The sequence below is a fragment of the Alexandromys fortis genome, unplaced genomic scaffold (genome assembly GCF_014885135.2).
Source record: "Alexandromys fortis isolate MF-2015 unplaced genomic scaffold, M_Fortis_MF-2015_v1.1 scaffold_75, whole genome shotgun sequence".
Lineage (NCBI taxonomy): Eukaryota > Metazoa > Chordata > Mammalia > Rodentia > Cricetidae > Alexandromys > Alexandromys fortis.
Window position 1 is genome coordinate 4,008,223 of NW_026067956.1, and position 15,524 is coordinate 4,023,746.

A 15,524-nucleotide genomic window follows, 5' to 3' on the forward strand; every position below is an offset into this window, starting at 1 on the left:
CCACTCTGCCTCAGATTCATGGCTTCTTCTCCTTTAATTATCAGAGACACCCTACTGAGTCTATTTGGCGTTGCTCATGCAAATGTGTTTAGGGCTGACCACTCGGGATTGAATAATCAGTGAAATTCCAACTGTAAGCCATGAAGCGGTCCGTGTACAAAATGCTTAGGACCTCAGCAAATGTGACTGAGTGTTGAACCTCAGAGAAAGGCAGGGTGCGCCACTGGCCTCGCTTAAGAGTAGTGGCAGGGCTTTTGCTGGTCACGTCAAATGGCTGTGGTCAAAATTCATAATAATGCTCTGAGCCCTCTGGCTAGTGGTCAGAAAAGTGTCTGCAAAGTAGTTCACGGGCCAGATCTGGGTCCCTATCCGGTTTTGTAAACAATGTCTTATTGAAACACAGCCATACCCATTTGTTTACATATTATCTTTACTTCTTCTGTGGTATATTGTTAGAATTGAGTTGTCCCAATGGAATCCATATTGTTCGTGACGCTTAGCGTGTTCCTTCCATAAGTTCCTTTTAGAGAAGAAGTCTGCTGTTTCATAGTCTAGAGAATGAATTTCTGACAAGTCACTTATTTTTGAAGATAAAACAAACAATACCTGATTTTAGCTAAGAGCCGCTGGGGATTGAACTGTGCCCTGACAAAATTTACCTCTTGAGGTGTTGATTGCCAGGTGTTGGTGATGGAGTTTAGAAACCAACTAGGTTTAGACGTAAAGTGCCACACTGAGAATTGACACCAGAGGCCCAGCCTGTCTCTTTTTTCCTGTGAGGACAGAGCAGGAAAGCAGTCATTCATGAGCCCAGAAGAACCCTCACCAGAAAACATCCCGGTCAGCATCTCGAGCTGCCGTCAGCACAGTCTGAAAACAAAGCGCCGTGGTTAGAGGCCTGTCTGGGGCATGTTGTTACAGGTGCCCTCATGGGTTAGAAACTCTAACAAGTGTCTAAGTCTTCAGAAATAAGCAATTCTGCGCATCTGCTCTCATCCTGTGCAGTTTTGCAGCAGCGCTGCAGAACTCTGTGCATTTGGTGACAATACCGTAGAACACTCACTCTGTGCATTTGGTGACAATACTGTAGAACACTCGCTCTGTGCATTTGGTGACAATACTGTAGAACACCCAGCCTGCACATTTGGTGACAATACTGTAGGACACTCGCTCTGTGCATTTGGTGACAATACTGTAGAACACTCAGCCTGCACATTTGGTGACAATACTGTAGGACACTTGCTCTGTGCATTTGGTGACAATACTGTAGAACACTCGCTCTGTGCATTTGGTGACAACACTGTAGAACACTCAGCCTGCACATTTGGTAGCAATTCTATAGAACACTTGCCTTGTGTGTTTGGTATGATTCTGTAGAACACGCTTAAGTGTGGCAGCAGTTTCGGTGGGGAGATGCCATCCCACACCTGTTCTGGTCCTGTTTCCAACCCAACCAACACGTTTAGAGGCAGCAGCAAGTTTGTAGACCCATGTGTGGACATGACCCTGTTCCTTCCAACCCAAAGCCAGACTCTACCACAATCATTTCTCTTTGGCTCACTTCGACTATCAAAAATTTTGTCTCCTTGTTATCTCTAGAAAATCTGTTGGCTCATATTTCAAAAGAAAGGTAAGCATGCAGGTGCATCACACAAGTAGGATATCAGGATCATGAAATCTCAATACACAGCAGTTGGGGGGTGGAAATACTTTCTGTACAAGGGTGAACATTCGAATTTGAATCTTTAGGACCTGAGTAGAGACTGGCATGGTCACATGAGGCTACAATTCCAGTGGAGAATGAGACAGCCTGATACAGTCTAATTCCAGGGACTCACAGACCAGCCTGCTTGGCCTAACCAAAGAGGTTCATGGCCTTCACATGCATGGATATACATACCTCCAGATACACACACACACACACACACACACACACACACACACTCCTCTCTCTCTGTCTTTGCTGTGGGACAATGATCTTGTATCCTGTAGATATTTATCAGTTGTATTGCTTTAATAAAATGCACATTTTAGTTCAAGACTGACCTAAGTGGTATCATTCTAGAAGAATATATTCTTTAAAAAAATGTTTGTATTAACTCCTTGAGGATTTCATGCCTCTGCTCTTTCTACCAACTCCCTACTCATCCCCGTACCCATTCCCATTTGTTTTTAAAACAAGTCATTAAATCCAGTGTGTGCCACTCATACACTCCTAGGTCTGTGGCTGTTCCCTGCAGCATGGTGGGGCTACCAGGAGCCACGGGGCTAAAGAAGACTGATTTTTGCTCCCCCTGCAAACCACTACCTGTCCATCCTCAGTTAGGGATGGAGGCTCATGAACCCGTTTTCCTCTCCACGCTTGACCAGCTTGACCTTGTGCAAGCAAGCATGCCTGCTGTGATTGCAGAAGCCCAGCAGCCCTGCCCAGGAGATGCTGCTTTGTCCCCGTCCCCCCAGACTCAGGCTAGCTTCCTGATGGTCCAGAGCCTCGTATGGGAGGAATGGCACAGATGTCTCTTCGGGGGCTGAGCCCTCTAATGTCCTTGCTCTCTTGCTTTCTGCATTAACCGCTGTCCATGCACAGAGAAACAAGAAGAGGAATTCTGTGAATGGCTTTTCCCACATAGCGGATGCTTCACACCATAAACAAAAGCCGTTATCGTGAAAGGGGATCATTGTAAGTTGTAGAGCAAGTCCCTGTCCTGTGGATCCCTGCATGCTTCTCTGGGTACCCCTGGGGACAGAGATAAGGAATAGGTCCCGATGTCCCAATCTTGGATGATGAGGTGTAGGCAGGGGTCATGAGAAATCCAGTCCCAAGTCTCCCCTTCGTTGAGGAGATGATTTCCAGTGGTAGCTGCTTCATTGCAGCCCTCACCCAGACTTCAGCAGGTGGCCTTTCTCCCCCAGCCCTGGACAGTCCGCCTCTGTTTTCCAATTCCCAGAGCTGTGACCACACAAGAAGTAAATACTTCTGGGCAACACAGAAGAGCCAAGCTTGTTAAGTTTGACCTCCCAAGTTCATACAGCATCCAATTTAAGGGCCCGGTTAAAGGCTCCACACCTCTCTGGGGAGGCCAAGTGTAGATGCTGCGTACCAGCTATTTTCCTGCTAACAGAGGAATCTTTCATCCTTAGCCAGACAAGCCGACACACACCTTTAATCCCATCACTCAGGAGGCAGAGGCAGGAATATGTCTGTGAGTATGAGGCCAGTCTGCTTTGCAAAGAGAGTTCCAGGACAGCCAGGGGCTGTTATACGGAGAAATCCCGTCTTGAAAAGAAAGGAAAGGAAAGGAAGGAAGGAAGGAAGGAAGGAAGGAAGGAAGGAAGGAATCTTTCATTCAAACAAAAACACTTTTTAATAGATATTTAATACATCTACAACAGTAGAGACTCATAGACTGGGGCCTACATGTCTCTTGCCCAATTTCTCTAATCAAATGCTTTTACCAATCTTATTTCATGTCTGGATCCCTCCACCATTTTCCGGTTTTGTTTTTGCTGGAATGTCCAAAAACAAGTCTCAGGTTTCCTATAATTTCACTCAAAAATATTTCAGCAGGAGTAAAGACATTTTAGAACATAATGACAATGCTCTGACTCTAGACAGGAAACCTTGAAGAGCGTGGCTCCAGCCACATCTGACACAAGTTCTCTGTGGACGTCTTGCATGCAGTCTCTTCAGGTCTTTGCAGGATTACCAGCTAAACCCTTTCACTTCGCCATAAATGCAAACCTACTACAAGTTTATCGGAACGGTACCAAAACCATTTCATCTACCCTTCATACCCGCTCCCTCCCCACCTGTGAACATCTCCAGCCTTCTCTGAGCCTAGATCTGTATAGCCTCTGGCTTGTTAGCAAGACACTGAAAAAATAACCTTTGTCCCGAAAAATTCTCTTGTGGAATGAAAGTATCAAACTCAGGAAATAAGTGCCAAGACAGTCCTATAGATATTAACAAAAATATTCCAAATGACCTATAATGACCTTTAAGAAGAAAAAAAGAAAAGAAATCCTTTAATAGTGTCCTGTTGTTTCAGGCTTCTTTAGTCTGGAAGATTCCCAGTCTCTGTTACAGTTCATAACATGAAGGCCTTTGCCAAAGTTCTCACCAGCTGCTTAGTAGAGTGTCCTCTATTGGGATCATTACTAGTTTTTCTTGATGCCTCTTGGCAGGGAGATTGCAAAAGTGATCTCTCGTCTTTCCTAGTTGGTTTTGTCAGGAGCAGCAGGTGTTCCGTGTCCTTGCTGTGGGCAGTGTGAACTTGGATCACTTGGTGAAGCTGGCATCTGCCAGGTTTCTCTGCTCTGAAGCTGCCGACTTCTCTGTAATTAGAACCTCATGAGAAGCTGCTCTTGGATGATGCAGGTGTCTGGTTACTTCTCAAACTCCCTCTTGTATGATCTTAGTTCTCAGGGACACTGTCCCCTGTGACCTCTGTGGATGAGTACTTGAGAGTCTCTGTGTGTATTATCCCTCTCCCATTTATTATTTAGTCTGCCATGAGGAAAGATGTCTCCCGTCCCTGCTTGTCTGTTTATACCAATGTGATCTTGAGTCTCATTTGTGAAAACAGGTCACACTGCTTTTATTATTTTTGTTGATGTTCAAATTCAAGACCTGACTAATGGAGACAACCCTGCCCCGATACATTGATATCTCTACCATTCTTTCATATCTCTTTATTTTCTTGCATGACAAGTTCAGTTTGTTCTTTCCTTTCCTTGTTCTAGCCCGGGAATGTTCTGTTTCTCAAAGAAGCTCTGGTTCTGTTTAGTAGAGGATACCATCTTTAAAAATCCATGATCTGGACACTAGGAGAGCTCAGTGCTCTTACCAAGACTGACCTCTGTTAGGCCTCTTCAGTGGGCAGACACGTACACACTGTTTACCAACTGTCTGTCTGTATGTCTGTCTGTCTATTCATCCATCCATCTACCTACCTACCTACCTACCTACCTACCTACCCAGCCAGCCAGCCAGCCAGCCTCTATTTCTCTATTCAGCCATCATCTAACCTCAACCATCTAGTTTTCTATATCTTACACTGGGTTTCATGGTCTTATGTCATTTCTTTGTGTCTGTATGAGTGTGATGTATGTGTGTGCATTGTATGTGAGAGTGTCCTGCTTTATCATTCTGTCTTTTTGTGTGTATTCTTAACATTTTCCAATAATTTATTTATATTGTGTGTGTGAATCTGCCATGGCTTGTATGTAGGGGTCAGAGGACAATTCTGGGGAGTCTGTATTTTTCTTCCACCGTGGAGTCCTGACCAAACTCAGATGATCGGGTTGTTGACAAGCACTTTTGCCCACTGGGCTGTCTTGCCTATCCTGTGCTTTCTTCTTTTTAAGACAGTATTGCCCAGTGAACCTGCAGCTAGACTGGTGGCCAGTAAGCCCCAGTGACTCCTGTCTCTGTCATCCACAGTGCTAGGCCTGCACATAGGACCAAACCCTGTTTTTCACATGGATGCTGGCATCAGAGCTTGGGTCTCATGTTTACTTACAGAGCCTCTGCAGCCCATTGCTATGGCAGATTTGTCTCATCCAACCACACATTCTTTTTTTCCATTTTCTATAGTTTGTAGCCTTCTTCTTACATAGTGGTATATTATTTGTGTTTTAATAAATAAGGCTTGCCTGAAGATCAGACGACAAAGCAGCCATACTAGTCAGCCATACAGGCCAGGGAGTAGAGGCACACACCTTTAATCCCAGGACTCAGGAGACAGAGGCAGGGGGATCTCTGTGAGTTCAAAGCCACAGATTGAATCTGTCTAAAAGAGAAACAGATCTCACACAAAGGTGATCCCAGCACTTGGGATCCCACACCTTTAATCCCAGCACTAGGGAGGTAGAGACAGGAGTGATATGGCTGGGCAGAGAGAGGAATATAAAGGGGAAAGACAGGAAGTCAGTGAAGTGTGGAGTCTGAGGATTTGTAAAGACAGGATCTCACCCTTTCGGTCTGAAGATTTGGTAGAGGTTTAAAGGTCTCTTTAGTGACTGGCTGCTTTGCTTTTCTGATCTTTAGGTTGTACCCCAATATCTGTCTTTGGATTTTTATTATTCATGCTACATTCTTAGATTGTGAGAAACCTGGCTTTATTTATTGTCAATGCCTTTGCTTATGTGTGCAGTTCTTTAATGTTTAGAAAGTACGTTCAAAATTGTTGACACATTGATGTGATAGCAAGGCCTTCGGATTACAGCCAGACAGTTGCTCAGAGTTCTGTCTTCAACTTTGGAACAAAGAAGTCGAAAGGTTATGCTTAAATGTTATTGGATTTTAAGGATTAAAAATGATATTAAAAATCATATTCATGCCTGTGTTTGGATTTGCATGTGAGTGCTGGTGCCTAAGAGGCCAGAAGAGCCATCAGATCCCTTAAAGCTGGTTCTGAGCCATGTGACATGTGAAACTGAACTCAGGTTCAGTACATGCTCTTAACCACTGAACCATCTCTCAGCCCAGATAGGTGAAATTTTTTTCCTGAGTAATTATACTATCCAAATTTTTCTGTTGAAATTATTATTCTGATGACTTCGTTATTTCTTTCTTTATGTATGTCCACACCTCTCCCCCCTCCATCTTGTGTGTGTGCGTGTGTGTGTTCATCTCACTTGTTAGGCAAGTGCTTTATTACTGAGTCATGTACCCAGTCCTGTCTTTATGTTTTATTTTGTGACAAGGTCTTGCTAAGTGGCCTAGGGTGGCTTTGAACTAGCTGTGCAGTCCAGTTGAAACCTGAACTGGTGATTCTCCTGCCTCAGTCCCCTGAATGGCTAAGATTATTTCCCGAGTGTTGATTTGGTTTGGTTTTCTGTCTCTATCCTTGTCTTACTTACTTAGCCTAAGCACGTGAGTCAGGAACATGAATCATAATGCTGAAGCTGTGCACGGAGGTCTGCTTCAGGAAGTGCTCATCCCCTACCCTTCATGACTTCTCTCCCCACCCCATTCCCACCAACATCCCTTAGGAGCCCAGTCTCAAAAGTCCCTGGTTTATACTGCTGGCGTTTTTGTGCAGATAAACAGAGAGATGCTTCCCTTTTCAGTTCCCTCTTCTGGACAAAAGATGCAAAAGTTCACGTACTAGAAATCATTCTTCCCACTACCAAATAACATTTTAAAGCCGACTTGGGTTTTGGGCTCTCTTCCCTTTCCCTCCTTTTTCCATATGGCCCTGGTCTCCTGGGAATCGGAGGGCTCTCGGAATCCTAAATTCACAGAGGTGGAACTGAATTAAAAAGTAAGACAGCTGCTGAGTTGAAAAGGAGCCTTTGTCCCCTCTCAGGAAGGCGTTCTGCACGAAGAGTCCCAGGAGCGGCTCAAGGCCAGCACAGATGGCAGCTCCCCACCTAAGCCCACGTTGCGGTCTAAGGAAGTTAACTGCGGATGGGGGGACTTTTCTGTTGACAGTGCTGGGCACCCAGAGACAAAGCAACAGGGGCTGAAACAGCCAAAACTGTGGGTTCCTCCTCCCCCAGGTTTTCAGCTGTAAGTCAAGTCAGACAGGCGGTTCCCCCGGGAGAAGGGAGCCCTGCAGGTTTCCTGGCAGGTAACAGGATGCACCTGCACAGGGCTCAGGCTGTGGCTGCACAGCACAGCTGTTTCGACTTAGCCTGAATGGGCTGGATTCACGCAGCAGGGAGGGGTAGGGGAGAGCGAAAAAGCGGCAGTTGCAAACCTGTCTGCAAGTTTCTCGGGTGAGGAAAGACCTAAATAGAACCTACGTCAGTTCACTTAGGACTAAGCAGTGGCTCCTGAATTCTGGCATAGACTAGCCTGTTGTCAGCTAGGAGGGACAAAAGAGACAATTTACACAGGCCATGGCTTTCTCCCACCCTCCTATCTGGACCATTGTCTAGACTCAGAAGAACTGACTAGTAGTTTTGGCAAACTATGTTTGATTTATTTGTGTAAGCTCAGATTCCATAAGAATTATCTTCCCAGAGTCTGGCTATAAACAGAGCTGTAAGGAACCTGTTGTGGTGTGTGTGTGTGTGTGTGTGTGTGTTCACTCACACATGCACATATTGCTAAGAATTGAGTCTATGGGCTCATGTGTGTTAAGAGACCCCCTACCACTGAGCTATATCTCCATCCTTCTTTTTATTTTCCACTTTGAGACAGGGTCTCCCAAGGTTGTCCAGGCTAGCGTTGAATTGACTCTGTAGCCCAGATATGCCAAAAGTTTATGATCCTCCTGCCTCAGCCTCCTGAGTATCTTATAGCTATGCACAAGCTTGTACCATAAGGCCTCACTGTCCAGACGATCTTCAATGAGCAGGGCCTGGGAAGTAAGGACCACTTTGCATGCCTGCCACTCTGGAGTGTTCTGCACTGAAGTGCTCTGAGGGCGGTGAGGTTCTCACTGTGATGTCAGCTCCATCAGGAGAAGCGGCCTCTTAGGATGCCGTCAGGAGCTGTGACTCTGATGGGAGTCCCAGGGACTTCCACAAGTCAGAACTCAACCCTATGTAAGAGAATGGTCTCAGGATGCTCCAGGCTGGCACAACAGTGAGGTCTACACCCTGTGTCCACGATGACAGTGAGAGCAACCTTCACCTTGTTTGGCTGCCCTTCGTTAGGAAGCCGGAAGTGCAATATGCCGGGAGAGCATAGTTGGGGTGGCCGTGAGACTGGCAGGGAATTTGTTATGGAGAATTTCATCTGAGAACTACCCTGAAGGGAGACAGAGACCTGGGGAAGCTGAGAGAGAGAGAGAGAGAGAGAGGAGTCGAGGTCACAGGTATTTGCTCTCATTTTGGGCAAATTCGTTTTGCATTCCGTGTTTGTCAGCTTGGAGTCAGCCTTCAGTTATGCAGCAGGCTGTTGTTTGAAGGTGCACAAGGTGGTGGGCGAGATGGGGGGGGCTGTGCTCTACCCTGCCCTAAGTTAACCTAGATCTGGGCACAAGATCAGTGCTCAAGGGAGAACACTAGCTCCACAGATCTTGCTTGAACACCCTGGGAAATATCTTTCTTAGCTGTCACAGAAGAGAGTGAGGGAGCTTGGGAGGGACTCATAGTGAACCAGGGCTGCTCCTGGCTCTTTATGATGCCTTAAGGTGATTCTAGACACGTCACTGATGAGGAAGGTGAAGGATTAGACATGAGTCTCCCAGCGGCAGGATTTGAGCACTCTGGATCTGGATAAAGACTACTGAAGGGATAACCCCACCTCAGGACCTTACTGGGGTATGTATTCCACAGATGTATCCATGGAAGCCATTCTGAAGCTCTTTGGAGAACACTTCTTCAAGTTCTGTAAGGTGTCTGGCTATGACAGGATGCTGCGGACCCTGGGAGGAAATCTCACGGAGTTTATTGAAAACCTAGATGCCCTTCACAGTTACCTGGCACTGTCTTATCAGGTAAGGCCATCTGGGCTTTGACTTGGTGGTTCTGAGAGGCAGAGAGAGAGAGAGAGAGAGAGAGAGAGAGAGAGAGAGAGAGAGAGAGAGAGAGAGAGAGAGAAAGAAAAAAGAGAGAGAGAGAGAGAGAGAGAGAGAGAGAGAGAGAGAGAGAAAGGAAGAAAGAGAAAGAAAGAAAGAAAAGAAAGAAAGAAAGAAAGAAAGAAAGAAAGAAAGAAAGAAAGAAAGAAAGAGAGAGAGAAAGTGTTGCCAGTTGAGGAGCTATACAATCCGTGGCCTCTGGCATCAGTGGGCCCAGTAGCTCTCTTAGAGGATAGAAAGGAGGATGACTACCCAGTGGCTTCCTTTATAAATGGTTGGCAAGAAGTCAGAGTTCTAGCCTTGTGGTGGTTGTGGGAGGGGGTGACTTCTGAAGGTTGGACCCAGACTTGGAATGAATCTGAGAAGTCAAGCACAGTGGGAACAAGGGCTGGAAAACAGGTTGGGGTGGATTTTCCAATCTCTCTTCAGGTCTCTTGGCCTGGGTAGAGCTGATAATAGCTTGGGCAACCAGATTAGGCCTGTGCAAGTATAGGAGGGAAAAGCTTGGCAGGGCCAGGAACCAGAACTGGGAGCCATCCAACCCTGATTAACCCCTTGGGGTGACGGACTAAGGTGTTAGGAAACGACATTCTCAAATGGGATATGTCCTCCTGGAGTCCATGCCTTGCTGGTGTTCCTGGGAGAGTTTATTGAAAACTCAAATGTTTAGATTTTCATCAAGATGCTTTATTGTAAAGATGTAGTGTTCATTCATAGCATAAATAATAGTTTATTAGCCTATATAAAACAGTTTATTTTATTTATTCTTTTCTCATAACATTACATTCCGACCAGTTTCCTTTCCCTCTGTTCCTCCCAGTTCTCTCTCTCACCTCCTTTCTCCCCCAGGTCCACTCCTCCATTTCCCTTCAGAAAAGAGCAGGCCTCCCAAGGATATCCACTGAACATGGCATAACAAGTTACAATAAAACGGGCACAACTTCTCATATCAAGGCTGGACAAGGCAACCAAGTATGAGGAAAAGGGTCCTGGGAGCAGCCCAGAGTCATAGACAGCCCCACTCCCACTGTCAGGAGGCCCACAAGAACACCAAGCTACACAGTCATAACCCGTATGCTGAGGACCTAGCTCAGCCCCACACAGGGTCCATGATAGCTGCTTCATTCTCTCTGAGCGCCTATGAGCTCCACCTGGTTGATTAACACAGTTTATTTTTATGCCCCTTTATAACTGACCAAGAACTTTCTTCATTATTTCTATATCTTGTGTTCATAAGCACTCTGGGAGGGTGGTCATGAGGATATGATGGGATGGTGCTTGCTCGGATGGCCCCTTCACTGTTGGGATGGTAAAGGGGAACATACTTTTCCCATCTTCCAGATCAAGGCAAAAGGAAAGCGTGTGTGTGTGTGTGTGTGTGTGTGTGTGTGTGTGTGTATGCTCGCGCATGTATGTGCTGTGTATGTGGTATGTGCAGTGTGTGTGTATGTGGTGTGTGTGGGTATGTGCATGTGTGTGTGTACGTGGTATGTGTGTGTGCGTGTACGGTGTGTATGTGATATGTGCAGTGTGTGTTAGTGTGTATGTGGTGTGTGTGTGTTTGTGTAGTGTGTGTATGTATTGGGTCATGGGCATGTGGAGCTCAGATAACCTTAGGTGTCAGTTCCGTCTTTACCTCTTGTTTGACGCAGGGCTCTCATGGTTTGCGGTTGTGTAGGTCAGGCTAGTTGGACCTGGATATTATCCTGTCCTGTCCTCTCTATTTTGCTGTAGGGATCCTGGGATTATGTGGGATGACCAAACCTGCCTTTAAGTGGATTTTTGGGTTTTAAACTTAGGCCCTCACACTTTCACAGTAAGAGTTTTTTTTTTTCCCCATTGAGTCATTCTGACAGCTCCTAAATAGTTACTGCATGCCTACTGTGTATGAAGCACTTTTTAAAAAGGCATTTGACACAGAAAAAAAAAAAAAAAAGAAACCAAATGACCCACCTCATGGTGATGTGTGGATTGAAAGAGGCAATACAAAGGTGTATAATATCGGAGTAGACCCAAGGAAGGCATTTTGTTAACAGTTGCTTCTCTTTGTGCTTCCTTCACTCTGGTCAGCATAGACAGTTCCAACATCATAAGAACTTACACGGCAGCTGCAGTCAAATTTCTTCACCAAAGTACACCCAGCAGGTGCGAATAGTTAGACCCTATCTTCCTAACCCCACATGTGCACATACACACATACACCACACATAACACTCAAATAGAGATATAAACACATATTCATACATACTCTGCTGTTGGGTGACAAGACCTTTCCTGGGGAGATGCAAGACATTTAGATTGGGAGTCCATGACAAACCAGAACATGGAAACAACCCAAGTCCAATTTGAAGAACCAACGAGTTTTATTGGGATTACTTACTGGAATATGGTTGAGGGGTTACTTACAGGAGCTGAAATGTCTCACAGACAGCTGCATTAGCTCACCCCAGCTCCGGTGACTGTTCACAAGAGCTGGGAATCTGGAGCACATGACACAGACAGCAGCAAGCTCAAGAGTTGGATCATGCCCCTGCCAAGTGACTGAGTTATTCTAAATATCTTCCAGGAAGCTGGTTGGGTCTCAGGGTCTTCTCTGTAGCATGACTGCTTACTCTGGGAGGAAGAAACCTAGTGAGTCTGGTCAATTTCAGGAACTTCCTGAAGCTGTTTTGAGTTGTTTACCTGATGGCTTAAAAAGCTTCTTTGAAGGACAGACTATTTCAATACAGGAGGAAACTGATAATCTACCAACACTAATAAACTTTTAGAAATATAAAATAAGTATATGAAATTCAGGAAGAAACCCATTTTCTCAAGCACCCCTGCACCGTGAAGGACACTAGTCTTCTCCCCTAGTTTAGACCAAAGTCCAGTGTCTTGGGCGCTGAACTATGGCTGCACAAACAGTAGGGGACCCCCTCCCCGTCCACTCCTTCAGAGAAGACACCCCTGTTCACTCCTTCAGAGAACCTCCCAGTGACCTTTTCCTAGCCTATCATAAGAGGGCCCTGCTGAAGGGTCTACAGTTATTTCTGGACAAATAATGTTTCTTTCTGTACGTTCTTGGAGGTTCTAGTTTTCAAGTGGAACCAGCCTTTGGAACAAAAACGAGTTGATTATTTCCAGTTGTTGAGGTCTCTGAACGGCTCATCTTCCCAAGTGAAAATGCTCTCGTGGCTTGGTCACAGGCCAAGCACCATGACAGATAACCCTTGGGGGTATACAGGAGCAGCATGACGTGGTGCCAGGGATCATGGAGGCTTAGCAATGGTTCTCTCATTAATCTCCTTTGTAAGTTCCCTGGGTGAGGCCCGAGTGCCAAATGCAATACTTTAGGGAGAGAGACTCGGGGTAAGCTTCCTCAACAGGGGCTGAAGTGGTGGTGTTATGTGAGTGGAGAGATGATGGGGACGTAGTTCTATGGGTGGTAATGTATGCATATTATTGTCAATCTGCGTGTGCTTATTATTACTTATCTATTATAAATACTGTTGTACTTTTGTGTGTATAGTAAAGGGTACACACTATTGTAGTTCTGTGTGTGCTAATGGCTGCATACTATTGCTTCACAGAATCATGGCTTCTGAGACAGCTATACCATTCTTGGGTATATACCCAAGGGCTCTAAGTCAGCTAGAGAGATACTTACACATCCATGTTTACTGCTGAACTACACAAACAGTCAAGACATGGAACCAGCCTAGATGCCCATCAATGGACAAAGGAAATATATGCGTACACAACTGAGTTTTTTTTGCAGCTATATAGAAAAATAAAATCATGACATTTTCAGGAAAATGGATGCAACCGGAAGTGATTATGTTAAGTGAAAGAAGCCAGACTCAGAAAGACAAATACTATGTGTTTTCTCCCACAGGCAGTCCTGGATTTAAAGTCATGTATGTGTGGTGGTGTGCTCCTTTAATCTCAGCATTCGAGAAAAGGAGGGGGTGGATTTCTGTTAGTTTGAGGTCAGCCTGGTCTATATAGTGAATTCTAGACTAGTTATGATTACATAGAGAGACCTTGTCTCAAAAATAAAATTTACAAGGAGGGGTTAAAGTGATGTCATAGTGATTAAAGAAGCTTACTGTTCTTCAGAGGACCTGGGCTCGTTTCCCTGCACTTACATGACAGCTCACAGCCATCTGCAACACCAGTTCCACAGGATCCAAGACCCTCTCTGGCCTCCACAGGCACCAAGCACACACGTGGTACACATACACACACAGCAAAACACTCATACATGTCAAGTAAAAATAAGTAACTCAAGTATTTTTTAAATTATGTGTGTGCAAATATACATATACGTGTATGTTAATGCATATATGTTAATGTGTATTGTGTTAGCATTACAGAACAGAAAGGGGATCATGAGAGGAACGAGAGATCTTAAGAGAGGTGGGAAGGAGAGGTGATGGGATACATGTGAGAATTAAGCGCAAGGGTATAAAGTGAAGACGAAAGGGGAGCCTGCTGGAAGAGGTGTAGGGCCAGTCTGGGAGTGAGCAGAATAAGAGTAAAACATGATATATAAAGACGCTGTGGTTAAACTCATTATTTTGTATATTAACCTAGAAAAATATAAATATACTATGGGCCTATAAAAATCATAATATAAACAACGTGTTTTTCCTGTTGGGAAAATGTGCTGTGTCTGTTCACAAGGAAATGAATGCTCCATCCTTTCGCGTAGAGGGAGGAGTTGACGGGGCAATGCTTCTCCATTACTACTCGGACAGAAATGGCCTGTGCCACATTGTACCAGGTAGGAAACGGATCAGCCCATTCCAGCACCCTCTAGGGTGGCCATACACCCCCTGTGAGGAGGGCACACCCTCTCCTAGAGTGACCGGCTTCTTTGCCGTGATCTTAAGGATCTGGAGACTTTTACAGTAATTCCAGAACACCAGAAGACATGATCTTTAACACACTGCTGTTGTGTGCATAGCTGTGATAATTCTGTGGAGATTGTTGTATCTATTGACTCTTTAAAAGAATTCAGCATTGTAGAAAACTCTTGGTATTTAGTCTGTACTTTGAACCCAATGCCTCCTGCATTCTAAGTACACATGTTCCTCTATGGAGATACATCTCCTGCCCTGAAACCCTGCTCCCCTTAATTCTCCTATCACTGCATGTGGAGTTGCTGCTCATCCCTTGCTAATGTAGGTACTGTGATGCTTTCTTCATATCTTATATTTCACCCCTAGATGGATCCCCAGAACAACAGTTCTGAACACATGAGCTTTAACTCATTCCCACTGGAATTTTGCTTCCCTTTACAGAGTTTGTCTAGTGGGTTAGGTGCCTTTCTGGAGTAAAAGCATGAATAGATGTTGAAGCAGAAACTTAAATGACAGGAACATAATTAGTATTCAGACTTTCAAAACTTAAATCCCTTTATATACTTCCTTCTGAGCCATTATAGGATGTCTATCTTGAGGCGAGGCACGGACATAGTGAAATAAAGAAAACCCACAGAGTTGCACAACTGGAAAAGTTAGTGGTGCCTGGCAGTGTGTTGCCTTCTGCCATCCCTCACCCACAGGTGTCATTTTTCCGCAGGCATCATTGAAGCTGTGGCCAAGGACTTTTTTGACACTGACGTGGCCATGAGTATCCTTGACATGAATGAAGAGCTGGAGAGGACAGGGAAAAAGGAACATGTCGTGTTTCTGGTTGTGCAAAAGGCTTCCAGACAGATGAGAATGGCAAAGACAAACAGGTCACAGGACGGTGAGGACATCGATACAGAGCAAGAGGTACTGATCTTCAGAGAGCATAGTTTCCCCAGGATGGGCTGCTTGTCCTGGAACAGTCTGTGCCAACAACACAAATGAGTGGGCCTTGGGCAGTGGAATTCAAGACAAGCTTTCCTAAGCTTGACTTGATTGACACCATGGACCAGATTATTCTGGGTTGTGATGGCCTGTGCTTTGTAGGATCCTCCGCCCCCTCACAGACATCTATCTATCTATTCAGCGTGAATAGAACCCTGTCCCTTTGTTGTGGCAACCAAAATTGCTTCCAAGGCATTGCCAATGT

General features: G+C 45.2%; 1 protein-coding gene across 1 annotated transcript in view; it reads left to right on the top strand.

The window, feature by feature from the left end:
• LOC126507598 (guanylate cyclase soluble subunit beta-2-like) overlaps positions 1 to 15,524 on the top strand; it is a 58,652-nt gene that overhangs the window by 14,366 nt on the left and 28,762 nt on the right. Inside the window, exons 4-6 of the mRNA XM_050152161.1 lie at positions 9,235 to 9,395; positions 14,145 to 14,244; positions 15,045 to 15,241. Of these exons, the coding sequence (XP_050008118.1) occupies positions 9,235 to 9,395; positions 14,145 to 14,244; positions 15,045 to 15,241 (458 nt within the window). The remainder of the gene's footprint in view (positions 1 to 9,234; positions 9,396 to 14,144; positions 14,245 to 15,044; positions 15,242 to 15,524) is intronic.